This window comes from Amblyomma maculatum, chromosome 4 (assembly GCF_055883805.1).
Source record: "Amblyomma maculatum isolate TAMU_Amacu chromosome 4, ASM5588380v1, whole genome shotgun sequence".
Taxonomy (NCBI): domain Eukaryota; kingdom Metazoa; phylum Arthropoda; class Arachnida; order Ixodida; family Ixodidae; genus Amblyomma; species Amblyomma maculatum.
The window spans coordinates 161,764,150-161,791,694 of NC_139347.1; the positions used below are offsets into that span (position 1 = coordinate 161,764,150).

The 27,545-nt window shown below is 46.7% G+C and overlaps 1 protein-coding gene across 1 annotated transcript in view; it reads right to left on the reverse strand.

Annotated features, from left to right (window-relative positions):
- LOC146193376 (MAM and LDL-receptor class A domain-containing protein 1-like) overlaps positions 1–27,545 on the reverse strand; it is a 204,074-nt gene that overhangs the window by 164,823 nt on the left and 11,706 nt on the right. The window contains 3 exon segments of the mRNA XM_084600530.1: positions 18,888–18,996; positions 19,860–19,995; positions 27,231–27,374. Coding sequence (XP_084456656.1) covers positions 18,888–18,996; positions 19,860–19,995; positions 27,231–27,374 — 389 coding nt within the window.

A 27,545-nucleotide genomic window follows, 5' to 3' on the forward strand; every position in this document is an offset into this window, starting at 1 on the left:
AAAAAGGCCCATGAAAAGATGCTAGAAATATAAAATGCACATTAGCAGTAGTTATCCCATCAATCCCCTCTGTACACAAAAATATTTAGGCTAGATTCATTAACATCGAACATATACGCGATTATAAATTATTCTCCTCCTCTCCCTCTCAACTCAAGCCACGCCGGTGTCCAAGAAAGACAGAAGAAAACAAGTTAGCGACGGATCCCCACCACTCCACGTCTCGCTCGCCTAACTTGGGAGCGTCTAATGTGCGAGCGTGCCAATACCCCACTGACTTCAGAGGGGGCGCAGGGGAGGGGGATAGGGGGCTTGCGCACTGCCGCCCAGTTGAAAAAAACGACAGACATTTTCTGATGTTACGACAGGATTTCTGTGCGGTTTTTGACGAGATACCTGTTGTGACAAGAGAACATTTTGTGGTAACATCAGAAATTTCTGTAGTTACAACAGAAAAGTGCTACAGAACTACAGACAACAGAAATATATTACAGAAAAAGTACAGAACTACAGAAAAGTACTACAGAACTACAGAAATATCTGATGGTTACGAGAGAACTACAGGATATTTTGTCGTATTTTTGACACAGTTCTGTAGTTTTTTCGACTGGGCGTGGTCGCCCAAATCGGCTGCCAGCGGTTGCCACTACTACTTTTGAAATTATCAACATCACCATCATCAGCCAGACTATACCCACTGCCGAGCGCAGGCCTCTGCCATATTTCTTTAATTATCCCGGTCCTGTGCTAGCGGCATCCACTTGACCGTTGAGAACTTATTAACCCCATCCGCCCACCTAACTTTCTGCCACCCCCCGCTACGGTTTCCTTCCCTTGGAATTCAAAATGTTATTCTAAGCGACCATCGGTTGTCTTCTCTACGCACTACATGCCCTGCTCATGCCCATTTCTTTCTTCATGACTTCCACTGAAATGTCATTTACTCGAGTTTGTTCTCTGACTCACTAAGCGCTTCCTATCTCTTAACGTTACACCTGCCATTTTTTGTTCCGTAGCTCTCAGTGTTGCCGTCGACGTAAGTAGAATACTTTTTGTTACACTACACGTTTCAGCCCCATTGGTGAGTGCAGGTAAGATGCAACTATTGTATACTTTCCTCTACAGCGATACCGTTAAACAGCTAGTCATAATCTGCGAGTACTCACTAAATACGCTCAAACCTCATTATATTCTTCTATAGTCATTTCCCTTTAATGACCTGTATCTGCGGTTACCACCTGTCTTAAGAAGACATACCCACCTACCCCTTCCCGTGCTTCTCTAGCTATTGTGAACTGCTGTGCCTTCCCGAGGCCCTCGAACATTACCTTAGCCTTCTGCAGATTACTTTTCAAGCTTAATTTTCAGCTATTCCTGTTAGGTCATCAATCAGCCTTTGTAAGTTAACAAAGCAATGTCATCAGCGAATCGCATATTACTCAGGTATTCTCCATCGACCCTTGTCCCTAACTGCTCTCATTCCAAGTCCTCGAATACTTCCTCTAAGAAAGTTGTGAATAGTACTGTAGATATTTTGTATCCTTGCTTAACACCTTTCCTTATGGGAATGTTGTTACTTCCTTTATGTAGAACTATGGTTGCTGTGGAGGCACTATGTATATCTTACAGTAATTTCACATGCGGTTCGTCTACAACCTGATTTCTCAATTCCTGTATGACTGCTGAGGTTTTGACCCAGTCTAATGATTTTTCGTAACCAATGAATGCTATGTATAAGGCCTCGTGATATTCTGAGCATTTTTGCACCACCTGGTCGATGGTATAGATATGATCGATAGTAGAGTACCCTTTCCGAAAACCTGCTTGATCTTTTGCTTGATTGAAGTCTAAGAGTGTCCTCATTGTGTAGGCGGTTACCTTAGTAAACCCCGTATATGCAAGAGATAGTAAGCTGATTGGCCTGAAATGTTTCAAGGCCTTAGCGTCCCCTTTCTTATGAATTAGGATGACATCAGCTTTCTTCTATGGCTCCGGTAACGTCGATGACAACACACGTTTCGCATACAAGGTGACCAGTTTTTCGAGCGCAATATTCCTCGTCCTTACACAAATCTGTTGTTACCTGATCTTCCCAATCTTCTTTCCCCTTTTTCATATTTTCTAAAGCTTTCTTAATGTAATCCTTCGTCACTGGCGGATTGTCTGCCTACTTTTCGTAACTGCCAATCTCGTTATTGTCCTGACTTCTTCGGCTACAGTTAAGATCAGTATAGAAGTCCTTGGCTACTGTGGCTATCCTGTCCATTTTCGATGTCATTGTCGGCCTTGTCGCTTAGCGCAAACATCTGATTTTTGTCTATTCCCGGTTTTCTTTTTCGTCGCTTTTAGGCTGCCCTCGTTCTTTAAAACATACTCAATTTTCTCCTGGTATACTTTCTTATGCTGGCCACTTTACGCTTATTGATTAGCTTTGATCTCTCTGCTAGGTCTATCCTGTCTATTCTGTTGGAAGCTTTCACACTTTGGCTTTTCTTAAACAAGTCTTTCAACTCCTTAAATAGTTTACCGGCATCCTCTCTAACTATCCTACCGCCTACTTCTACTGCGCTATAAAATATTGTTTTTAAATTGTCGGCTCCAGGTAATGCTATCAAATCGGACTGCAATACTCACAAGGACCACCCCTATATATAGCTTGCATTAGAATTTTACCTCATGTAGCATCTAAGGGGCACTTTAAGAGAAGACACCAATTTCACGTGGGGTCTTACAAAGTGAGTTGCATTTGCAGCGCTTATATGCTTACTGAGGTCACCATCGACTTAGCTCATTTGGATTCCTCAGCTTCTACTGAGGTTCTACTGATGCCTGATGGGATTAGTGCAATGCTGGCCCAACACCATCACGGCGAATACCACGTCACCGCCTATGCTAACCGTCAGCGCCGAACCCAATTATTCGATTACTGAGCGCAAGTGAGCATTGGCTATTGCTAAATTCCGACCGTACTTATTCGCCCGTTTTTTTCTCAGTTGTAACGGACCATCGCGCGATTTATTGGTTGTACTCCCAGAGATCCCTCCGGCCGTCGTGGTTGCTGGGCACTGCGCCTTCATGATTACTCGTACAACGTGCTGTACAAGCCGGGCCCCTTCATCAAGACGCTGACTGTTTGTTGTTGTTGTTGTTGTTGAAAACTTTTACTGTCCAACAGAGAAGGACCACACCGCCTGGGCCGCTCTGTCTCACCCCCCTGTAAGGGGGAGGGGACGCCGTGTTTGGTGGGGGGAAACGCCTCCGGCATTGCCTGTAGTGTTCTGTAATGTCTTGATACGAAATTAATCGCCCTTCTCTATTATGTTCTACCTGAGCCGAGCCATCCTGTACAGCTCGGAGGTAGAGATCTCGAGCTGCACTGTGGGCCGCCTCGTTACCGCTGACAGATTCGTGCGCCGGGGTCCAGATGATGTTGATCGTCCTATCAATCACTCCTTGTGTTAAAATTTTGGTGGTGAGAGGGTTTACCCTCCCCCTACTGAAATTTTGGATTGCAGTTTTACTGTCGCTAATAATATATCTAGCTTTGGTGCCAACGCAAGCGATCGCTATCGCAGCCTCCTCCGCTATCTCGGTTTCTTTCCCTAGTATGGTAGCCACCGTGATGAGGGTGCCTCCCCCATCTACCGCCGCTATGGTCATGTATCGACTGTGTCTGTTTCCTGCCGCATCTACGTAGGCAAATTCATTTGGGGGTTTGCTCCGATATATTGTTTCTATCGCTTCCGCGCTTTTCTGTCGCCTTTCCCTATTAAACTCAGGGTGCATGTTTTTGGGTAGGGGAGGGATTCTTAGGTGCGCCCTGATTTTCCTGTCAATGTCAACCCTTTCCTTTCGCCCCCTGTCTGTGGCTATTCCAAGGTTACTTAGCGTAGCTCTTCCCACTCGCGTCGTGCTGAGTCTTTCAAGTTGCGAGGTTTTGACCGCTTCCGTGATTTCTGAAATCGTATTGTGCAGTCCTAGGGCCAGTAGCTGCTCCGTCGATGTACATGTTGGGAGGCCTAGGGCCTTTTTAACGCATTTTCTGATGAGCGCGTCTATCTTTCTCCTCTCATCTGCCTTTAGGTTCAGATATGGCGTGGCGTAGCCCACTCTGCTAATGATGAAGGCTTGTACCAATCTCAGGAGGTTTTTTTCCTTGAGGCCGCCTCCGTTACGTGAGACCCTCCTGATGAGGTTTAATGTCTCGGTCGCGTGGTTTTCTAACTTTTTAATTGTGATCGTGTTCCTTCCGTGTGTTTGTAAGTGGAGTCCCAATATTCGTATTGTCTCTACTTTTGGTATCTCCCTTCCTTCCACGTACACCTGTGGGTCAGAGGGAGGTTTGTTCCTGAGTGCCTTGCCATTATACACGAAGATTTCTGATTTTTCAGGCGAACATTTACGTCCTCTGTCCGCCGCGTACTCAGAGATGACATCTGCTGCCGCCTGCAGCGTTTCATTGATCTCTGCGTCGCTCCCTCTGTTGAGCCAGAGATTGATGTCGTCCGCGTACAGGCTGTAATTTAAGTTGTAATTCCCAATTTTCCGCAATTCCTTCGGGAGCCCTCTCATGGCCATGTTGAAAAGGGTGGGTGACAGTACCGATCCCTGAGGTGTCCCCCTGTTACCTAGCCTGATCACCCCAGATTGTATTTCCTGGAAAGTTATAACCGCCGTGCGGTCCGTTAAGAAATTTCTGACATAGCGATAAGTTTTTAGCCCTATTCCTGCCTGCTGGAGCCCTTCCAAGATGGCTTCGTGCTTGACGTTGTCGAAGGCCCTTTTTAGGTCCAGTCCCATAATGACTTTCGCATCTTTGGTACTGGAATTAATTATGTCTTGCTGCAGCCGCAGCATGACGTCCTGTGTGCTCAGATGGGGCCTGAAGCCATACATCTCGTCTGGCCATTTCTCTTTTTCCTCCATATAATTTTAAATTCTGGTCTGAATTATGTGTTCCATTAACTTTCCTACACATGACGTGAGCGATATAGGCCGGAGATTTTCCAGTTTCGGTTGCTTCCCGGGTTTTGGGATCAGGATCACGGTAGCCTCTTTCCACAGTGGTGGGATCTCCCCTTTTTCCCAGAATTTGTGCATGTAGCTGGTAAGGGCCTCTATCGAGTTGTCATCTAAATTCCTGAGCATTTTATTCGTGACTCCATCTGGCCCTGGAGCTGACTTGGTTTTGAGTTTCGCTATCTCCGCCCTTACTTCAGCTCTCGTGATGGGCGCATCTAACTCCTCATTTGGAATTCCCTGGTAGTCGGGTAGCTCTCTAATTTCGGTGTCCCCTATGTATGTCTCGACGAGTTTCTTCATGAATATGTCATCGTCCTGCTCTTCGCATGCGTGTCTAACCTTAGCCATTTTGACTCGTGCTTGTGTTTTGGACGTTTCAGGGTCTATTAAATTTCTTAGGATATTCCACGTCTGCGGGAGGTTCATATTCCTTTCCATGTCGCCACATTTGTTAGTCCAATTTTTTCACATAGCTTAAAGGCGTAATCTTCTATTTCTTTGTTATGACGCGCCAGTCTTCTTCTGAGATTTTTGTTGTTTCTGCCCTGCCTTCTAAGTCGACGTTCCATGCCCTGTTTGGCCTCCCACATGTGTAGGAGTCGGGCATCCGCTATTTCCGGAGCTTTTTCCCCTTCTAGCGTCTTAGTTGTTTTCCTGGTGTCTTTCTTTACCGCTTCGCACCAGTCCTCTATATTTCCTATCTCTGTTAGGTCTCTGTTCCCCTAATCTCTCTAAATCGGTCCCAGTCTGTGATTTTCGTCCGGAAGCACTTTTTTCCTTTGACTTTATTCCTGATTTCAACCGTGGTTTCCACTATTGAGTGGTCGCTCCCCAGGTTGAGTTCCGTATTTAGCCATTGCGTTGTTTCTACGTTTTTAATCAGGGTCAGGTCCGGTGAGGTATCGGCGGTAACGCTGTTCCCCGCCCGCGTGGGGTGTAATGGGTCAGTGAGCAATGTTATCCCCAGGTTATGCGTGTCCTCCCACAACTGTCTCCCCTTTGCGTCTTCCTTAGTGTACCCCCACTCCGGATGATGGGCGTTAAAGTCCCCCACTATAATTAGCGGCTGGTTTCCTGCTACCTTAAGTGCCTTGTTCATTATCGCCCTGAAGCGGACCTTCCGTTGTCTCGGTGGGCTGTAGATATTGAGTAGGAAAGTGTTTGATTCCTCCTTTTTTCCTGTTAGAATTTCTACAAAGACGTTTTCTATGACGTTGTCCTCTAATTCGTGTTGGATTGTTGCTATGTTTCTCTGCACCAGTGTTGTAACTCTCGATTTGTCCCCTTTCCCACTGTGGAAGGCGCGATACCCTTGCAATTTGGCCGGGCCGCCGGTCTCCTGCAACGCTATAGCAAGGGGGGCTGATTCGCGGATCGACAGCGTGCTCTGCAATACCGATCGCTTGCGTCGATACCCGCGACAGTTCCACTGCCAAATTTGGATGTTATTGGGCGGTCTGTCCATTATTCGACTTTGTTTTGTTCTCCTCAAGTATAGTCACTCTCGCATTTAGGTTGGCGGTTTCCCCCTTTAATTGCTGGAGTGCCTCTGTCATGAGGTGAAAGTGATTTTGCATCTGTATCTGCATATGTTGAATCTGCTTGGCTAAGTCCTCAAGTTTACTGTCTCTTTCCTTAGCGAAATTCTTAAGACTTCTGTCCAGTTTCGCATTTACTTTCTCTAGCTTTTCATCCACTGTTAGATCTGAGCTACTATCTTCCCTAACTTTGCGTTTAGATGGGGGTGGAGAGGTATCCTCGACCAGCATATTATTATCCGCTTCCTTGTTGTCGACTTGAGCTGTAAGATGTTGGCCTTCGATTTTGTTGGGCGCCCCTATTTCAGATCCGCCTGCTTTTGTTTGAGATTTAGTCGCCACTGTATTGCGCTCTGTTTTTAAATTTTGTATTTCCTCCTTTAAACTAAGGATCGTTGCATTCATGCTCTTAATAATGCTTGTTTGTCTCGCTATCCTGTAGAGCCCTCTGATCTCGCTGACACCGCTGCCATTCCCTGCGTCTTCACCTTTTCCAATCTCGTGAACATATGAGACGAACAGCGCAATGACCCATCTTTGAGACTCATCGTTGAAGGCCAGACCTCTGGGAGATTGTATTCATCGCTACAGCTTTTCTGTGCAGGATGATGTCCTCTACCGACCTCCCTTCTGTTGATGGTTTCCAAGAAGCTCCGCTGCTCTGTTTTTGAAGCACTCCACCTAAAGCTGGGCACCTCGATGTCTATTGCACTTACGAAAGGGTACAACATTTTTGTTTTTGCTTGGACTGCACCGCAGCATCGGGCGCTACACCGGAGCTTGCGACACGTGTCAGCGTATATGAAGAACACATCGAGGCCACCAGCTGGTCTTCTTCAACCTATTGATGTAGCTCTGGAACCATTTATGGTGTTTGGCTTGACCCTGTTGGCCATTTCCCGACGTCATTGTCAGGTGGCAACCGATTATAGGACGCGCCACGCCATCGCTCAATTTTTACCCACGAGCTCCGCAACGTATGTCGCTCATTTTCTTTTCACAGCGTCATTCTTCTTCATGGCATTTCCCTATAATTAATCACAGATCGCTGTCACTACTTTTTGTCCTGAGTGTTTGAAGATATCCTGCGTTCAAGCACTACGAAGCATAAGCTCGTGATCGTGTACCAGCTACAAACCAACGTCGTTGACCAGCGTTTCACCCAGACACTAACAGACGTCATCCATGTATGTATTCCCTGATCCCCAAGACGTGGACGTCGTGTTGCCATATGTGACCTTCGCCTACAGTACTTCGAAGTAGGACCCGACACTCTGGACACGTTGGTCCTGCCTGCTGGCCAACTACACACGGGACGCCATTGCTCAAGCCACTGAAGCGCGCCATTTAGCCCGTAGTCGGCTCCTTTCAGGTTTTCTAGAAATCAGCCTACGATAGGCGGCATCGCCATGTTTCCTATAATCCTGGATCCTTGGTTCTTTTATGGTCGCCTGCACGCCGCGTTGACCTCTCAGAGACGCGTTTGTCACCCTACCGGGACATTTATCCTGTGGTGCGACTTAAGTCATCAATGCGACATATGAACTTGTCCTTTTCTGCCCGCGTCCTCCTCCTCTCGCCCTGCCACTGGCATTGTACAGGTTTTCTGCCTTCAACCATACAAACGCATGCCTCCTTTGCCAGTTTAACATTGGTAAGGTGCTTGCACCGCCGGGGGCATTGTTAAGAAAACGTAGAGAAGTGCTTTTCTCCCTTGGCTGGAGGAAGGGGCAAATGTTGATGACGACGAAGTGGAACTGTTTCGTGGTGCTGCTAGCTGCTATGCCATCTACAACTGTGTTGTAGATATCCTATAAAACACTAAGTCTCGGCGTAACAATTAGTTGCAGATAATGGTATATCCATCGATACCCTTTGGTAGGTTGCATGGCTGGATATTGCTTGGTCGTCACTTAGCGGGACTTCACCAGACATGCTATCACGGAATTTACAGGAATTCTGATTTGGGTAGCATATTTTTACAGGGGCCATGAAGGTGCAGGGATTCTCTGATTCTGAGTAAGAAAAGCTACTTATGTACCATACAGGCGCGTTATACGGCTGCGGCTTACAGCAGTGCTTTATAGCCATTTTTCCTTCTGACAGTTTGAATCGCTTACATCACGATGCTTTCTTCATGAATATGCCTCGCAGGTCTAAATGCCGGGCAGTGATCTTGGGCAGAAGTTGCTGCCTAGTTTACTTCATGTCGTAGCAGAAATCATGGTGGGGACGAGGCCGCAAGGACTGACAACGCCTTTTCGACGGAGCATGAGCCCTAGTACATAAGTACTAAAAGTGGCCACAAAAAACCGCGTTTAAACAACCAGCCACCAAAATGAGTTAATCAGGTAGCGAAATTATAAAAATTATATTACGAAAGAAATCCGGCAAATCTATGAGCACCTTCGAGAACCTACCTGCCACCCTTACACAATCATTATTAGTTCTGCAAAGCCAGTAGAAACCTTCCTACGAGGCGCACTTACTCCCAAAGAATTTGGATGAAGTCACTACGCAGATGTACGGCACCACAACGTTAAGTATAGAATAATTATAGCCATGAAAGATAGTGTGGTAGACGTAGCCGGTATAACAAGCAAAACTGTTTATTTATACATCAGGTAATGGCGCCCGTTTTCGCTCTGCTTGGCGCGGTTGCCCATGCCGGGATCTACCGACGGTACGCCTGGTTAGCTTGCCGCTTGGGGCGCTGTCGTCAGTGGCGCCCACAACACCCCCCTTTCTTGAAAGGTTTGATCTCTCATTTCCAGGCGTTCTGGTCGCTTACAAACACGTCCACTTCTTGTGGTTCTCTTGTCTTGCAAAGGTTGCAGGTATCTTGCTGTACGTCGTGCTTGTCCTCTGTCTATTTGTACAACGTGGGACCTTGGTTCTGATATTGGCTGTGTTACCACGCCGTGTGATGCAGCTCCAGCGAGGATGCGCACGGCTGTGCCTGGCGGCAAGCGCTCTCGGCTCCGTACCTTGTGCCGGGTGTCGTATGATCGTTTTGCACGAGCTCTGTAGGCTTCATTATTTTGTCTGAATTCGCTGTCGTCCCACTTCGGGGCTAGCAGCTTCGAAGTGGTTGGTACTGTGATGTCCAGACGACGACCCATGGTTTTCACCAAGAGTTCTCTTGGTGAAAACCCTTCCACGCTGGGTGTGGCTCTGTAGGCAAGCAGCGCTTCGTGTATGTTGGAAGACTTCCTCAAAAGCTGCTTTGCTGTCTGCACAGCCCTCTCAGCCATACCGTTGCTCTGCGGGTAGTAAGGGCTTGAGGTTGTGTGTGAGACTCCCCAGTGATGCACTAGTTCTTTGAACTCTGTGAAAGTGAACTGCGGCCCGTTGTCTGTGCGTACTGTCCGTGCAAACATTGGCTCCAAGACTAGGGCTATGTGTTTTGTAGCTGCCTGCGGAAGATCCCCTCCAGCGTGAAGAGATCCATGCCGACTGTGTCCCAAGGGTGTGCTGGCAATGGGCTTAGAAGCAGGGGTTCTGTTTCTAGCTTTCTGTGCTCTCTGCAAGTTGGACACTTTTCCACGTAGTCTTCAATGTGCTTGCCTATGCCTGGCCACCATATGCATTCTCTTGCCCTCGCTCGGGACCTCGTTGTGCCCAAGTGGCCTGCATGGAGTTTTTCCAGAACCTCTACTCTGATGTCTGGCGGGATGATTATTCTGTCCCCCATCAACGAGCGAAGTCTCACTAGTCACCTCGATGTACCCTTTCAGGTTAGGTGACAGCCCATGCACAGTTGGCCATGATGTAGTGCAGAAGGTAGCCACCCTGGAAAGTGTTTCGTCTAACTGGATGCTTGCCCTGATTCTGTCCAGAATTTGGTTTGAAGCAGGGAGCTGTTCAAGTGCTAATTCTTCAAACTCGCGCACTGCACTCTCGAGAGTTCTTTCTTTGGCTGCTGGTTTCCCAGATGGCTTCCGGGACGGAAGGTCACCTGTGTACAGCTTTTTGGCGGGAGTGTGGGACATGGTGTAGTCGTACTCTAAAAGGCGCATCCTGAAACTTTGAGGGCGAGGACTCAGCTCGTCAAGTCGTTTAGGCGTCACCAGTGGTATTAATGGATTGTGGACCATTTCCACGTGAAAGGTTGATCCCAGCAGGTATTTGCGGAAATATTCGCAAGCCCATGTGATTGCCAGTGCCTCCTTTTCGATTTGGGCATATCTTTGTTCTGTATCCTTAAGGGAGCGTGATGCATATGCCACAGGTAGGAGCTTTTCGTGCGACTGCTATAGAAGTACAGCCCCAAGACCGTTTGAGGAAGCATCCACAGACACTGTGTGAGGCGGCTGAGTATCGTAGTGAGTGAGAATTGTCGTCCTGCTTAAAGCTTGCTTGAGTTTGTCTACACTCTCCTGCTGAGCTGGGCCCCAGTGCCAGTCGGCGTCTTGGTGGAGCAAGTCTCTGAGATGCTTCGTAAAGTCTGCTAGCTCTGGGAGAAATTTCGCTAGGTGGTTTGCAGAGCCCAGCAAAGACCTGGCTTCTGACACATCACATAGTGGGTCGAGCTGGACTATGGCCCTGACCTTTTCCGGGTCGGCGCTGACTCCTGTTGCGTTTACGACATGTCCTAAGAATGTTACTTCTGTTTGTCGAAAGGAGCACTTGTCGATGTTGAGGGTAACACCTGCATCTTCCAGCTTCCTCAGCACCAGCAGTAGGGTGGTGTCGTGTTCCTCAGTTGTCTTCCCTGAGACAATGAGGTCATGTTGTAGACAACTCACACCATCTAATCCTTCGAGCACATGGAGCATTTCTCGTTGTTAGAACTCTGGCTCTGTGGAGATTCCGAAGGGAAGCCTCGGGAACTGGAACCTGCCAAATGGTGTGATAAAAGTTGTGTATTTGCGATAGTCCTTGGACCGTGGCACCTGCCAGTACCCTGCTAGTGAATCTAGGAGGCTGAAAACTGTTGCACCTGCTAATTTTCCAAGACACGCGTCCACTATAGGCATGAGCACGCGTTCGCGTATTATTTGTTGGTCGAGTTGACCATAGTCCACGCAGATGCGCAGCTCATTGTTCTTTTTTCGAGCGACAACCACTGGAAAACACCACTCGGTTACTCGCTCGATCTTCTGGATGACTCCCAAGTCTTCCATCGTTTTTAGTTCTTTCTTCACAAGTGGAAGCAGTGGAAGAGGCACGCGCCTAGGGTAACTGATTGCGTATGGTTCAGCATCCTTTTTGACTTTGATGCGGTACTCAGTCTTCATGACTCCAAGCCCAGACGTTAGCTTTGGGTATGACGCCAATAATTTGGGGACATCAGTTGATTGTGCGAGGGTTTCGTTTAGCTCAAGAGGGCGCTGTAGAATCCCAAGTGATTCTATAGCTGGTCGACTGAGTAGCGGTTCTTTTAATCCTTTGATGATGAAGACTGCTTCTTGGACTTCAGTGTTGCGCCAGGTGACTGTTGCATCGATGTAGCCAACAGTGGCTATTGCTGTCTGGCCTGGGTCTATCAACAGCTGTTGCGTTGACTTGATGGGTCTCATGACGGCTCTGTTGTACTGGTCGTGTGCGATTGCAGTCATATCCGCGCCGGTGTCGACCTTGAAGCTAAAAGGCAAGTTGGTCACGGTAGCAGTAATCCTCCACGGCGTGTTCACTCCTACTTTGATTTCGCCTAGATATAGCTCTCCGAGATCTTTTGGTCGTTGTCGGATACTCGAGGTCTCGTCCTTCGGCTTAGACATGCAGACGCAGGCGTAGTGGCCGTTTTTCCCACTCTGGTTGCACGTCTTGTCTATCGCGGGACACTTTCTTCGTGTGGTCACGCACACCACCACACCACTTGCAGCGTTCGTCTCCCGTCTTGCGTATACGTTGAGGGCTCGACTTGAAAGGCACCTTCGCTTCGTTCCGGCGAGTTTTGAAGTTTGGCCGCGAACTTCTCCCATGTCGAGAGCTGGCTGTTCGATGGAGCGAATTTTCTTGTGTTGAAGTTTCACGCTGTCTGAATTGCGGGCAGCTGTGATTGCTTTTTCGAGAGTGAGTTCTGCATCAAATTGCAGGCTCTCGCTGAGGTTTACGTGTCGCAAGCCGACCACGAGCCTGTCCCGAATCAGTTAATCTTTGAGAGTTCCGTAATCGCATCTTTCGTCCATCTTGAACAGTTCAGTCGCAAATGCGTCGACGTTTTCATGATGCTCTTGTTTTCGAGAGTTAAATCGCGCTCTCTCATAGATGACATTTTTTCGAGGTAGGAAATGCTTTTCAAAAGCACTCACCACGGCGGAGTATGATGCCATCTGCTCGTCTGTCAGTTTCAAAGCAGCAAGCACGTCCTCCGCTTCTTCGCCCATGACGTAGAATAATGTGTTGATTTGTGTCATCTCGTCCTGTCCTGTCAGACCGGACATGAGTCGGTAGCGTTCCCACCTGCAGTACCATCGTGTCCAATCTTCGGGCGTGCGGAAATGGAGCTTTGTCGGCAGTTTCACAGCGAGCGGGCGAGTTTCTGGCATGACGCTGCGGCCGCTTACGTTGGGCTCGCTGTCCTTCCGGGTGTCACGCTGCGTTGGTTATCCTTCCGCTGCAGCCATGTGGTAGACGTAGTCGGTATAACAAGCAAAACTGTTTATTTATACATCTGGTAATGGCGCCCGTTTTCGCTCTCCCTGGCGCAGTCGCCCATGCCGGGGTCTCCCGGCAGTCCGCCTGGTTAGCTTGCTGCTTCGGGCGCTGTCGTCAGCGGCGTCCACAACAGATAGAACATAGCCTTTTATATAAATATGGGTGCAATCTGTAATAATGCCTCCTTACATTGTACCACCTAGCACTTTACAACTAACGTATTGTAGACGCAAATTCCGTGCAAGCAAAACGCACAGTTCTGAATCATAGTCATGGCCATTCTTAAGCTTAGAAACTTATTTTGGAGATGCTCCCAGCTGGCTGTTTCGATTCATAAACAGAGAACAGCATAAAATGCCAGCATAGACTTACAATTAGAAACATTAGTATGCCGAGCTAACTATATTTACATTTGCATATCTTCAAGGCCATCGAGGGCCTTATCTGGGCAGTGGGGAGAGGGGAACAAAACGAGACCTTGCAACTGTTCACACATTCTGTACGGACAAGTCCCCACAGACAACAACTGTCGTTCATGAACAAGCGATGAAATAAATATAATGAATACTTTTAATAAGTAATATGGTTGAATCTAAAAAAAGCACTTTTGCCTTATGAAAAGCTGAATAATCAAAACAAAACATTCTCAATAGATAAAATAGTTATTATGGTAATATTTTAAAACGTTTGACCACTAACAGTTGTCAAAGGTCGTACCTAGATCGCTGGAAGCTGTTTCAATTTGAAATGTCAAGGAGGGTAGGTATTTGAACTTAAATATGCGCGCAATGAAAGCATTGTTTTTATGAATACTCTAGATGGGATGATATATGGTATTTCAGCCAAAAAAACTGTTTTGAAAAATGAAGAGGAACATGACATAGTTTGTTCATAAAAGAGAGGCCCGATTTTCGTTGTTTGATCACAAGGGGCAATTTAAACGGGCTTTGAAACGTTTGACACTAGACAGGTATAAGTATCTGGACGAAAATTCTAACTACTTTGCTGCTATGTGTCGAAAATGTGCTTGATGACATTGATGAGGTTGCCAAATTTTGGTTGCGTCCTCCGGTTGAGAACTTACGAGAGTTGTGCAAGGAAGTACGTCAGTTATAGTCTCTGCTTGGTGTGGAGTTGTTTTCAGGAAACCTACATGTTTTATTAATATTGTACTCTATGTGAATGTTTCTGTTAGGTCCTACGTTCTTTATAATCAGACGTATTTCGTACTGAATAGGGTTTCACTAGCGTAATAATTGAGGATATAATTGCGTATGTTCGCATGGCGTTTTCCAGTAAATGTTAGTGTTTCTGCTGATATTATAATTCATCTTCCGCGTCGAGCACCAATTTGAAACAGTATCTCAATTTTTTTAAGGACTTCATGACAACACAAACTCAATGCAATTGTAAATTACACAGTAACCTACGAAACACCTGACGTATATTTGTTGTCACGATTTAAGTCAGTAAGTACAAAACAAGACTAGTTGAAGTACGGAGGGCTACCAGATTCAGGAAATGTTGCAGTGGTGATATTTATTATGACACATTGAATCTTGTTCGGTACAAAGATTTTGATTCAGTTATGAAGGTCTTCGACAAATTAAATAGGTCAGCCCTAAATAAGCCTATTGTGAGACAAGCGATTGAATCATTTGGTAAAAATAATAAAGATATGCTCGATCAGTAAATGGGATAGATTTGAATCTTGCTGATCAGTTAATAATTCTTATCGTTGTGTCTCGTAAATTACCACGATGAAAATCTTCTTGCTTAGGAAAATTGAGTTGAAATGTAGCATTATGGGTCATGATATTCAATCAGGTGATACAGCGAAAAGATGGTAAGCGCAGTCGGCCAATAATTATCAGATGGCTTTTCTTCATGTGACTTGACTTTTTATAACTATTTTGCCATTCCAGTATACTCCGTGTTTAATGCTCGAAAGTATCCTTGGCCACCTGTCACGAAATCGGAGCACATTTTTCTTAAGCCGGCGCGGCGCGAGGCCCGCGTGTCACCGCATGGAAACTTCCACTAAGTTCGAGAAAAAGCCGCCTACCCCGTGCGAGAGAGTGCGTAGCTTTGTACGCGTCGCCGTCGCCCTCTTTCTCATCACCCAGCGATGACGGTGACTCATCAGTCTGGAATATACCAGAGTTCTCCAGATGTTTCTACGGGTCCTAGTCAATGACGACGCGCCGCTCGACGGGAGGAAAAAGGAGAGCTCTAGCCAGCTAAGCTAACTGTGAGTGTGCGCTAGCTTTAGCGCGCCTTAACTGACAGACGCGGCGCGCCCTATTTTTGTACACCGCACCGCTTGTGTTGTCAGTCAGCCAGCGATTGCAGCGTGTTTGCAAGTGCTTCTGCTGGACTCCCGGGGATCATTCGCTGCTGGCAAGCCCACGGACCTACGAGGGAGCGGCGCTCGTCTTGCATGGCGGCCACATCGTGACTGTCGGACTGCAACAGTGCCCGGTGAACAATTTGGTGTTTGTTTATGTGACTCTCGTGTTTCACCTGTGTTGTAAAGCCTCTGTGTTATTGAATACCTCCGTAGTTGCATGTATAGCGTTTTGTTTTTTTGTGAACCTCTCGTCTGTGCATTTAAAGTGTTGTTGTGTACTCCTCTGTATCGTCTCTTGCTGTGTATAAAGTTTGTTTTGTTTGTTACTTCTGACTCCGACCCTTACTCTGGCTTGAACTGGCGGAAGCTGGGCACCGTACGGCCACCCCCTTCTGTCACTGCAAGGTAGTTGAATTCCGGCTGAGCTTGCCACGCAAGTCGAGGGCATCTCCTTTGCGACAGGAACAGCTACCCCCACTCACTCACTCACTCACTGTAAGGGTGTCTGGGAGTGTGCGCACTGTTAAGGGCGCATGGTTAATAATACCTTCTAATTATAACGGGTGACACCACCCTGCCTGTTTCCGCGCTAGCGTCCTGGTTGACATCCTAATGGGCTGGTGAAAGTATTCTTTGTCAAATGTTGAGTGCGAAACCTTGCCGTTTTGTGTTCCTCTGATGCCGACTGATGACTGTCCAGTTAAAAACATGAAATATAGTCCAAGCCTCTGATGACAGTAAAGAATAACGAAGGACCACCGCGGTAACAAGCGCGTTCTTGTGTTTTTGTGTTAAAATGAACCGCTTACGACGATGCTGGCATAGCACATTATCTTTTTTAACAATTTAACTTTTTCGCGCAGAAACAACCTTAGAGGTATCCCATCCAGAAACTCTCAAACCACATTATCTAAACCACGCATACAAAACGAAAGCACGGGTATGAGGAGCTCGCGGAGTCAACCGATGGACGGACTAGCTGCTGCCAAAGTGAATACACCATACGATCTCACACACAATGCCGTATGTTCTAGGAACATTTACATGACACGGCGGTACAGTGAAGAGAAAAGGTTTTTTTTCCGCCGTCTGATTTCATTGAGCAGTCCAACAATAATGTTCCTAATGATGACCATCTCGTAGGAAATGCGCCGGTACCGACGCATCGCTCCATAGATCATGTGCAGCATACGTTAATCAGTCAGTCACCGAGGTGCACGCACTGTCCGAGCCCGGCTTTTTTTTTGTCACATTTGTTCACTCATTCTTTCAACCCTATTAAATTTCCTGTCAAGATTGCTTCTGTAAAGCAGACTTCGTCGGAATGCAAGTGATGCGAAGGTTCGCGAAGCTCCCACCATTGCAACGGCGGTATGTCGAGTTCAATAAGGCAAAGAAAACCTGCCGCTGACTTTGCCAGAGGTGAAAGCCTCTCTCGTCTTGTGCACTGTGATAGCTTACGTGAAATAGACGAGAATGAGGAATTAATTACTGGTCAACAGCATCTGGTCTCGGGATGGAAATTGTAGCGGATGCAATGCATGGGAATCGTTTCGAGGATCTTTAAATAATTCTTCGTTTCAAATACAACAGTACGACAGTGGCACAAATACCAATCCGTGGACGAGACGATCCTTTCATTCAAGGCAAGCTCTACAATAAAGCAATACCTTTCATGTAATACAAAGCACTGCGGCTTCACTGTGTGTGTGAGGGCAAGAGTGGCTGGCTACATTTATTGTTTTGAAATGTACCAAAAGGCAAGCGACGGCTGAGCCAAGGCTGCAAGCGAATATGTTGTCATCAGGCTGTCTGAGCGCCTTGGAGGAAATATTCATAAAAATTTTAGGCCAAAAACTTCGTCATATCTTTGGCCCTCGTATGCAAAACTACGAGACGACGTAATATTGTTTACAGGGACATGTGCCAACCGTGTGTATCAGGAAGCAAGCGACGGCTGAGCCAAGGCTGCAAGAGAATATGTTTTCATCAGGCTGTCTGAGGGGCGTGGAGGAAATATTCATAAGCAATTTATGCCGAAAACTGCGTCACATCTGTCACCCTCGTATGCAAAACTCCGAAATGGTGTAGTAATGTTTACAGAGTTATGTGCCAACCGTTTGCAAGGAGCATATAAAAAGCTAAAGCTCACTCAGAAGAGAAACAAATCAGTTTGCAGATTAGCAGAAAACATTATGGTGCCAAAATGGTTGGACAACTCCCTTGTTCAGATTAGTTCCAGCAATGTATGACGGGACCCTGAAGGCGAAGAGACAAAACCGGAAACGAAGCAACGTAATGGATTTTACCAGGCCGTATTTTGTGGAAGTTCTGCAATGGACACATAGGCGCTGTCAAATTCAGGTATTCTTTGTTTGCCAAGTACACAAATCATGACAGAAAAAAGAGACGCTAATTGAGAATATTCTTCCGTCTACTAAATGCGGCATTTGCGAACGTCTGGATATTATGGAGATCGGAGAAAGGCGTGGGACATTATATCGACGAACTTGAGTTTCGAAGTCGTATTTCTAGCGCTCATATTCCGCGTTGAAGCAGCAGAGCTCAAAGCGACAAGGCTGTGAATCTCCCGATCCTTAGCTAGCTTCTATAAAGAGTTTGTTCCACCATGTCAGTCTGGAAAGGGTGTTTTCCCGAAGAGCAGCTTCCAGAAGTAGCCCAGCCGCTGTCGTTGTACTTCCTGCTCTAGGAAGACATGTTACCTCTAAGCTAGCTGCAACGTCCCTCTCTGCACCGAGTGCACCGAATGTTTCTACTGTGCGTAAGCGGAGTGATCAAAAACCATCGTCATCCTTTCAATTTCCTTTGTTCTCTCTTTTCCTGTTCTGATATGAGCGCTTCATATTTTTTAGAGTATATTACTAAGTTGTTCTGCACTTCAGCCAGTTACCTAGAGCGGATCACGGCCTCTTGTCCTCATAAGAGGAAGCAAAGAAAATATATTATGGAAGGTTTTGATTACTTGAAATTTTTTTTTGCGTAATCTTTAAGGCCTAGTATGATATTTTTGGGCGAAAAATAATTTTTTCATCTTTTGTGTTTAATTCATGCAGGAGAAGGTTAACGCAAGAAATTTATAATTGCTCTAGGATTTAGGCGGCTGAGTGAATTTAAGGCCAAATCTAGCGAAGGCTTTGAAGACACGTAGTGTAGTGAAAATTAGAATGATCGTGCACAAAAGAATCGTCCACACAGCGTTTCTGTAACAGCAGGATTGAACAGCTGAGATTGCTAGCAGAGCCTGCTAATGATAACTGTCAAGATGCACAAGACTGCCCCTATGCTAAATAATATTATTTCCTTTTACTAGTGTAAAGAAGTTTCAATAGAATAAATTTCAGCATGAGACTTACCTTGAATTTACCTGCAGGCCTCTTGAAATCAATCAAAACGTGTTCCCAGCGATGACTTGCTCGAATGTTCATGTGGAAGATGGCCTTGTTTCCTATGAACACGGCGAAGCTGCCCCAAACAGAAGTTACGCATGAAAAGGATGTTGTAACCTCACAGCAGTCCTCCAAAAAACTGAAAGGCTTTTACTTTACATAATTTTCTGCACCTTATGCAATAAAGGTAGACGATACTGACAATGGTTTTCAAAGGTAATGCAGGTCTTTTCAAGGAACGTTTCTGGAGAAAACAATGGACCATTTCCCCCTCCCCATTCCTCCTCCTCCTCGAGCAACTATGGATGAAAGTAATAAAGTGTGATATATACGCTTCACATATCTTTAAATATTATTCGTAATTTTTATTGTTTACAGTAATATGTTTACGCTTTCCCCTGAAAATCGGCCTCTTCAATATATTTGAGTGAAATTTGAAAAGTACTCGTGCATTAAAGTAAACAATAAAACTTCTAAATCACATCTTTATAAATGAATACCAAACTTTTGCAAAATCTTTTATCTAGTTATTAAAGATTTGCGGTAAAAAAAAAAAAAAAAAAAAAAAAAAAAAACTTTAGGTGGCACATTTCTGCGTGCTAATGAAAAGAGCGCTGTGAAACAAGCCACTGTGATAAGTGATCTTGCTTAGGCTATGTGGAAAGTATATTCACCCTGCCCTAGCATTAGGAGGGCATAACAAATTCAGGTGCTGGCTTGAAATAAACTCTTTTACCTCATATGCGCTAAAGCCAAGTTGCGTTTTCAAAAGGCTTCGTTTCAAGTTAGAGGTCATTCATCAGAGATGTTTTTAAATCCCAGGTACCGGTTTGGAATGGCAAAGCGAGTGTGTTTAGACATCTCTCTTATGTATAACTATATTGACTTGCCTTAGTTGTAATATTTACTATCAGTACTCGACTTTGTCTTGCTACTCACTTGTTATGCCTTGCGTGGACAGTAAACACCCAGAGGCTGAAGCAGGCGCCTTTGCTTGCATCGATGTCCATTTCGGCACTTTCTAGACTCGCTACTGAAAATTCGTTATTCGTCTTCGAGGCAAAAATAAAGCGTCCTGTAAGAGAAAGAAGAGTTCAGATGCTGGCATGAGCAGGTATACTCGTGAATTTGTAGCACCTTTGCGTTGAAATATGCTTTGAAGCTGTGTAGATATCAACATTTGCTTGCAGTTTTCGGTATCCTAATTATACTAGTATTTCCTTCCTTTAATCACCAAACTGTATTCCCCCCCCCCCCTTCATATTGAATGATATAAAATCAAATTTCCTCGCCGTCTATCGGTCTTCATTTCAAGAGGCGAACCATGTCTATGACGGGAAAGTGAACTGCAAGTCTCGTGAAGGGTAAAAAAACTGCGACATAATCATTGCTGCTTCAGTCGTAATTTCTGTTAGAGAAACGCTTAGGCTTGCTCAAGTGTGGCTGTGAATCAAAAACGACAAAGGAATGACTATGTGGCAGTTTTTGCGTACCCCTAACGTGACATATATCCAGCTTTGACTTCTGTTGTGCCGGTGGGGTTATCACACAGTAGCCCACCGTCAACAGGGTTGTGCCAGTGGATCCCGCAACTGCCACCAATGTTGTGCCGGTGGGGTTATCACACAGTAGCCCACCGTCAACAGGGTTGTGCCAAGGAGTTGGTAACGCAGCGCTCGTCACCCGTTTCGTGAACGAGGGCTGTCAGCTCCCTGGGCGGTAGCGATGAATCCGAGTCGGCGTTGGTGAGATGAAGAAAAGGCTTTATACACTATTTACAGGTATTTACACAACAAGATCGGCTCTGGAGCCGAAAGCTAACATAGCCTTACGCGACTGTTCTCGCGCAGCGACGGCCGGGGAGATTCCGCCGCGTCCGCACTGTCAGGGGGCGAACTGCTCCCGATGGACGCTCGTGACGAACTCACACTCGGAGTCTCGAACGGAAGCACTTGAGACTCCGTTGCAGAGAACCGTTGACGCTCAAAATGGTCCAATCCGACGGCAGCACTTTCGCAGGGCCAATGGGAGAGCTCGCTGCGCTCTCGCTTCAAATATGCCGCGGGGCGAGAAGGGGTTTACCGTCAGGGCCACGGCGCCGTGCTGTCTGGACGCTCAGCTCATGTTGAAACACGTCGCTTCACTCCCTTTGGTGCGGCTCGCCTCCAGTGCACTGGAGCTTTGCGGAGAAGCATCCAGAGTTTGTGAAGGAGGCGTTCGCCGAAGGAGTTTGGCGTCCGGCTGAATTTCTGGGCGGCTTTGGCCAGGCACAACAGCACCCCCGCCATCAGACAATGCGCCGGCAAGACGAGCTGCTCGCATGTGGCTCGGATGCCGGGCGCGCTCGTTCGCCAGGTTCCTCCAAGCTCACGTACAGTGTCCGGGCGCCAGGTAGCCTCGCGTGCCTCGGGTTCCACTCGCCAGGTCAGGATCTCTGCCGACAGCCTTGTTGCCGGGACACGCCGATCAACTTCGCTCGGGTCGCTCCGGTGCCCTTGCCACTCGCCACTGGTAACGGTAGACTTTTCTGCCGCTTGCAAAACCGACCGAAAACAGGCAACACCCAACACAAGCAAGTACCCTCGGTCACCCGTCAAACACCAGACAGAGGCAAAATTTCAAATTCAGTTAGCTAAATTGTTGTCCCATTTTTGCTCCCACTACAACAAGAGACAAGTGTATAGGATGCAGTACACAAGGTTCAAACAACAATTTTGCACATTAATGGTATACATTAAATTGGATAGAAAATTAATGATCAGTAATGGAAAAGAGTCTCCTTGAAATCACTTGGGCCGTAAACCACAACTGAGGAAGCAAGGAGGTCATTCAATTTTGCCCCGATCTGTCTACAACATTACCATTAGCGACGAAATGGTCGTCGAAGGTAGCTATGTCTCGAATGCACGACTCAAAGCGTCCGAGTTCGCATTGTGCTGCTCTCTTCCGCAATCGGCAGAACGCGAAGCAGTATTCGGGCGGTTTGGCTCTCCTCCCTCCGCCACAGCCTCGGCTGTCCATTTCTCTACGAGACCTTTCTTTCCACTTTATGCGTGAAAGAACAGACGTGCACAAGTTGCTCGCTTTGCTTAACGATCTGTCTCGTTCCTTACGCTTGCCGCACCAATCGTACGTTTTCTCAGCAAGGGTGCATTTGTGCCGCTGAGATCGCCGTTTCTTTTCCTTTCGCGATCGTTTGCGTTTTCTCACCTTTCGGTGACAGCATTCTTTCATGCACCTGCCTTTTCGCTCTTTTCGGCGGCTGCACTTGAATTTTTTCTTTCTTTCTTTTGGTGCCAGCTCTTTCAAACTGCTGGTAACCGGAGCTAATATGGCGCCGACATCGTCGGAGTGCGGCGCCGCGCCTGCATCGCGGCCAGCAGCGCGTGACTCACTGCCAGTCGTGTCCGAACAAGGACAAGGCTCGCTCACGCCAGCCCCAGAGCTAGGCATATCGTCTGCAGGCTCGCCACTCAAGTTACACTGATCCGCCGGTGTGCCGCATCGCTCAGCGCTAACCGGCGCATGATCAAGATCGTCTGATAGTTGGGGCGTTTCGAATCGCGTGAGGTCCATGTTCGCACCAGGGTTGTTTTCGCCAATACAATTGAGCGCGTCAGGACAGGAAGATGCCTGGCTCCAGTCTAGTCGCTCGCTGTCGACTTCACAGGTGTGGTTCTCGACAGCGTCCGCGTCATGGGCCTGCCTTCGCTCTTCACCACTCGTGGGCTGCGCAGTTTCCATGAACGGCACTTCGTCTTTCTGTGTGTCATGATCTACGTCGACCCTGACTTCGGAAATTGCCAATTTGTCGTCTACTAGCTTGACTACATCTCCGCCACGCTTGACAGCTTCTGCTTCTGAGTTGTCAGGCGGTTGATTTACTGCCAATTCCTCACTCTCGATTGGTGGAGTGCTTACAGCTACGTGGGAATGCGTGCAGGACGGTGTCACTTCGGATTTCTCGCCGATGGAGTCGGCTCCAACCGTCTCAGCTGCCAGTGGCTCGACCAAGGTAACCCTAGACACTTCTGTTCGAGACTCGATCAGCTCGCTGCTTCTATCGCGTTGCTCGACCGCTTCCCCAAGCTGTGTCTCATTCTCAGGTGCAAGCACAATTTGCTCCGAGACTTCCTGACTGTCTAGCCATTCGGTTACATCGGCTTTCAACTGATACGCCAAATCAAAGTACGACTTGTAACAATGTTTCTCGCTCTCATATCTTTTTCGGAGATCATGAGGCGTTATCTGATATCGTATCAGCAATGACTCTTTTAGTTCATCGTAATTTTTCAAGCGGTCGCCTACCAATTGCTTAATTTCTTCCGACGCTTCAGCGGAGAGAATAGCTACAAATTTTTTTGCCCAAGTATCTCGCTCGAAGCGCTTACTTTTGCAGACACGCTCGAAATCTTCCAAGTACTCTGCCATATCCTCGGCGATGAGGAACGGTTGCAGACCCTCCCGCGACTTCGAACTGTTACCTTGAATGGCAATTGAAGCTTTATGCCTTTCAACACTTTTTCCGTGTGCCGAAAGCTCGAGCTGCATAAGCTTCTTTAAGCGGGAAAACCGCTTTTCGCGTTCTAGACTTTTGGCTTCCTCCTCCCCTTTTCTTCTTGAATATCATCCCAGGCCTCTGCGGCTTCCTCAACCGTCACTTCCTCTGCCTGCATGATCTCAAGAATATCCTTTTTTCTTTTCGCTGAGCCCAAATCGATGCCCAACTCATCACAAATTTGGAGAAGTTCTTTGACCTTGTAACTCTCCATCTTTTACACCGGCCTCTTGTTGATTGCTTTTTTAGAATAGTGTACTATACGTTCGCTATCTCGCTCCTAGCAAGAGATGCGCAAGCCTTTCTCACACTGATTCTCCTCTTAGCATCCCCTGGTTTTCAAAACACTTCCTGTAGGCTTGAAACACGCAAGGTTAACACAATGCTACGCTCAGCCTTTCTCTAAGCTACCCTGTGTGTTAGAGAAGTCTGGCGTTTGAGGGAAACTTCAGGTACACACCGCGCCGAGGTGCCTGACGCCGGTCAATCCCGCAGCTGCCATCCAATGTTGTGCCGGTGGGATTATCACACAGTAGCCCACCGTCAACAGGGTTGTGCCAAGGAGTTGGTAACGCAGCGCTCGTCACCCGTTTCGTGAACGAGGGCTGTCAGCTCCCTGGGCGGTAGCGATGAATCCGAGTCGGCGTTGGTGAGATGAAGAAAAGGCTTTATACACTATTTACATGCATTTACACAACAAGATCGGCTCTGGGGCCGAAAGCTAACATAGCCATACGCGACTGTTCTCGCGCAGCGACGGCCGGGGAGATTCCGCCGCGTCCGCACTGTCAGGGGGCGAACTGCTCCCGATGGACGCTCGTGACGAACTCACACTCGGAGTCTCGAACGGAAGCACTTGAGACTCCGTCGCCGAGAACCGTTGACGCTCAAAATGGTCCAATCCGACGGCAGCACTTTCGCAGGGCCAATGGGAGAGCTCGCTGCGCTCTCGCTTCAAATATGCCGCGGGGCGAGAAGGGGTTCACCGTCAGGGCCACGGCGCCGTGCTGTCTGGACGCTCAGCTCATGTTGAAACACGTCGCTTCACTCCCTTTGGTACGGCTCGCCTCCAGTGCATTGGTGCTTTGCAGAGAAGCATCCAGAGTTTGTGAAGGAGGCGTTCGCCGAAGGAGTTTGGCGTCCGGCTGAATTTCTGGGCGGCTTTGGCCAGGCACAACACTTCATAGACGATGCACGGCTTTTGAGAATAAAAAAATGTGAGCGAAGAAATCCCACCATAAATAATACATCTCTCATAACCAAATAGCACGAGTTGATCGAAGCACTGAAAACCCAATCTTAAATGTAATCGCGCGACGCTGCATGGCGGTTCTCTCCTGGCTGCACGGCGTCAAGCCTACTGGGGAGAAGCGGGGCAGGCGCTGCCGGTTAGATGGAGGCAGTACCTTTTAAATGTGTGGTCAGTGAGCGCTGTCATGTTGGAGATTGAGCCGTGTTCGCACCGGCTGGAAAGCGGAGGATTGCCACCTCTAAAAAGGCTTCACAGCAGAATCAAACCGCTGTTTCCGAGGGTAGTGAAAACACTTCTTTTACTTGCTTTTCAGACGGAGCAGGTAGTAGGAGGGCAGCTTTGTAGAGTACGTGCGTCTGTCTAGAGAGTTTGAAAGATTTCCTTCAGAAGATTTTAATTCAGCAACGCTTGTGTCCTTGGCTGTTATCGACCTTCATATTACAGGGAAAAAGGTTCATGTTTCACTCAAAATGTGGGAACTGCCCCTTCAAGGTATGGCACGTCTGATGCTCGAAAATTCAGATGCTGCGGAAAGCATTTCTTGAGGATTCAGAATTGATGAATTAATTTTGCCGAAGCACTAAAATACATAATGAATGCTGTTCTAACTCACGGGCAAGAAATTTGAAACATTAGCTATTGCCTCGCAGGTACATGAATTGTGTTTGTGATAATTTACATGAAATTCACCACGGCGTCGTGCTCGCAGTGAACGTAAGTATGATCTTTGCTAAGGTATCTTCCTTCTCGAATTAAATTTCTCATAATTAAGGTGAAAGCCTTCCTTGGCTAATGGATAGTGCAGAAGGAAGGGTTCGCGCAGAAAATCAGCAAAAAGTGACACATAAATAAAAAAAAATCTGTCTCCAATGGGGACTTAACCACCACCCCTCCAATTACAAGCCGAGTGGGCAAACCTGTACTCCACGCCGAGCTCGTCAGAAACAGATCCTAAATCTCCTTCTCTAGTGTGAAAATGGTAGTAGAGATGGCATGGACAATACAGTTAACAATAATGATAATGATGGCTGTAGCGATGGCAATGACGTTGCAGACAGTGAGAAGGATAATAATTTTAGTAGTAATGACAATGACGGTACATTTAGTTGGTATAGATGACAGTTGCAAGAGTCATGATTATGACAGTAGCGATGTCAATTTCGATACTGTTAATGAAGATAGTCCTGTAAATTGCTTTAGTCATTTCCGCTCTTATGCAGGCTTAGGCGCAGTCCTGCTATTTTTTCTTGGAATTATGATGTCTGCCATGAAATAAAGAAATGCGAGGCAGTGTCGACTTTTTCGGCTCTCTTAAGAATTATATTGCTCACACATTTTTATTAGGAAACGCTAATCATGTTTGCACCTCTGTTGAATAATCTCAGAGTGGGTACAGAGCAATAGTATAGCACAAGAACTTCGTTGGTTTGTTAACGTGGTCTTGCGTGTGTTTCCGCCCTAATTATGTACGGCAGTGCGTCGAGTAATTAAAGCCTAAACAGCCCAAAAGGCGCTATTACGTTTTGCAGTGCGGGAAAAACAAAAAAGGAGGAAGCTTAATCTTAGTTTAATCTACCCGATGGCGCATTTATTAGCGCTATTTCATTCCGCCAATTTTCGCATTGAGAGACTGGCAACGAGTTTGTCGAAGTAGTAAACGTCTTGAAGTTGACTATTTTGGGGCAAACGAACGTGCAGCATATGGCTTCAGTGCTTGGTGGACAGTTACACTTACAACTAGGAGCATACAACGAAGATGGACTGATCTAAATCCTCACCATGGACTAGCCTTACACTTCTCTAGAAGATGAAAACTAAATTGGAAGCATGACCTAAATGCACCACTATTAAAGATTTACGCCGTCGCTTGAATACATTTTGATACTATACCATCTGTCTGTTTTTACTGGCACGTTTTTTTTTTTTTTTCAAACGCAGGTTACACGACTTCTACACCTTTTCGACAGAACGAGCTCAATAAGTTAGACCAGACAAATTTGTTATCTCTATGGCCGTACGGTCGACCTACAGCATGTCAGTGCCTTAGGTAAGGCGTACTTGCGAAACCAATAATAAAAACCACACGCAGAAAAGTTCCACCCGTTGCAAATATCCTCGAAACTGGCTGTCTCCTGGTGGAAGACACACACCCAGCCACGGTATCATATTTGCGTAGATTCATGTCTGTACTGTGACAGCTATTTTAACGGCCGGCCCTCAGCCGTATACATGCCGTGTAAATAAGTCGGGTTCCGGATTCACCAGGCTCTTAAGTCAATAGCAAAGCTGGCTAAGGCTTAAATACATACTCTCTATTACCTGTTTTATTTTAGCCATGCACCTGAACTCCAAAGTGACGGAAGCTATTTAGTTGTATGATTCATGTTTCTTTCATGCTCCTTGAAAAATACAGCAGCTAGCTTATACTCTGTCATGTGGCTGCTCATTGTTCTCTTAAACAGATGTAAGACGGTTTTCTTGGACAGTTGGCTGTTCTCACCTCTGTAAGCCTTCACTGTGTGGTCAAAACGTGGGAAAACGGGGATCTTCTTCGATGGATCATTGAGAGCCCATTTAAGGAACTTCTGGGGCACAATCGTTTGCGTCCAGCCGCACATGTGTCCATCTTCGAATGTGCAGTGAGCTGAAATCCAAAACGATGAAAGCGAAATACCATAGCAGAAAACAAGGATTCATTTTGCATGCATGGTGCTAATGCATAAACGGCTGAAACCAAATACATATAATAGAAGCAGATTGTACCTGCTTGCAAAAAACTGTTACATATACATATATATAGATATAGTGGAATAAT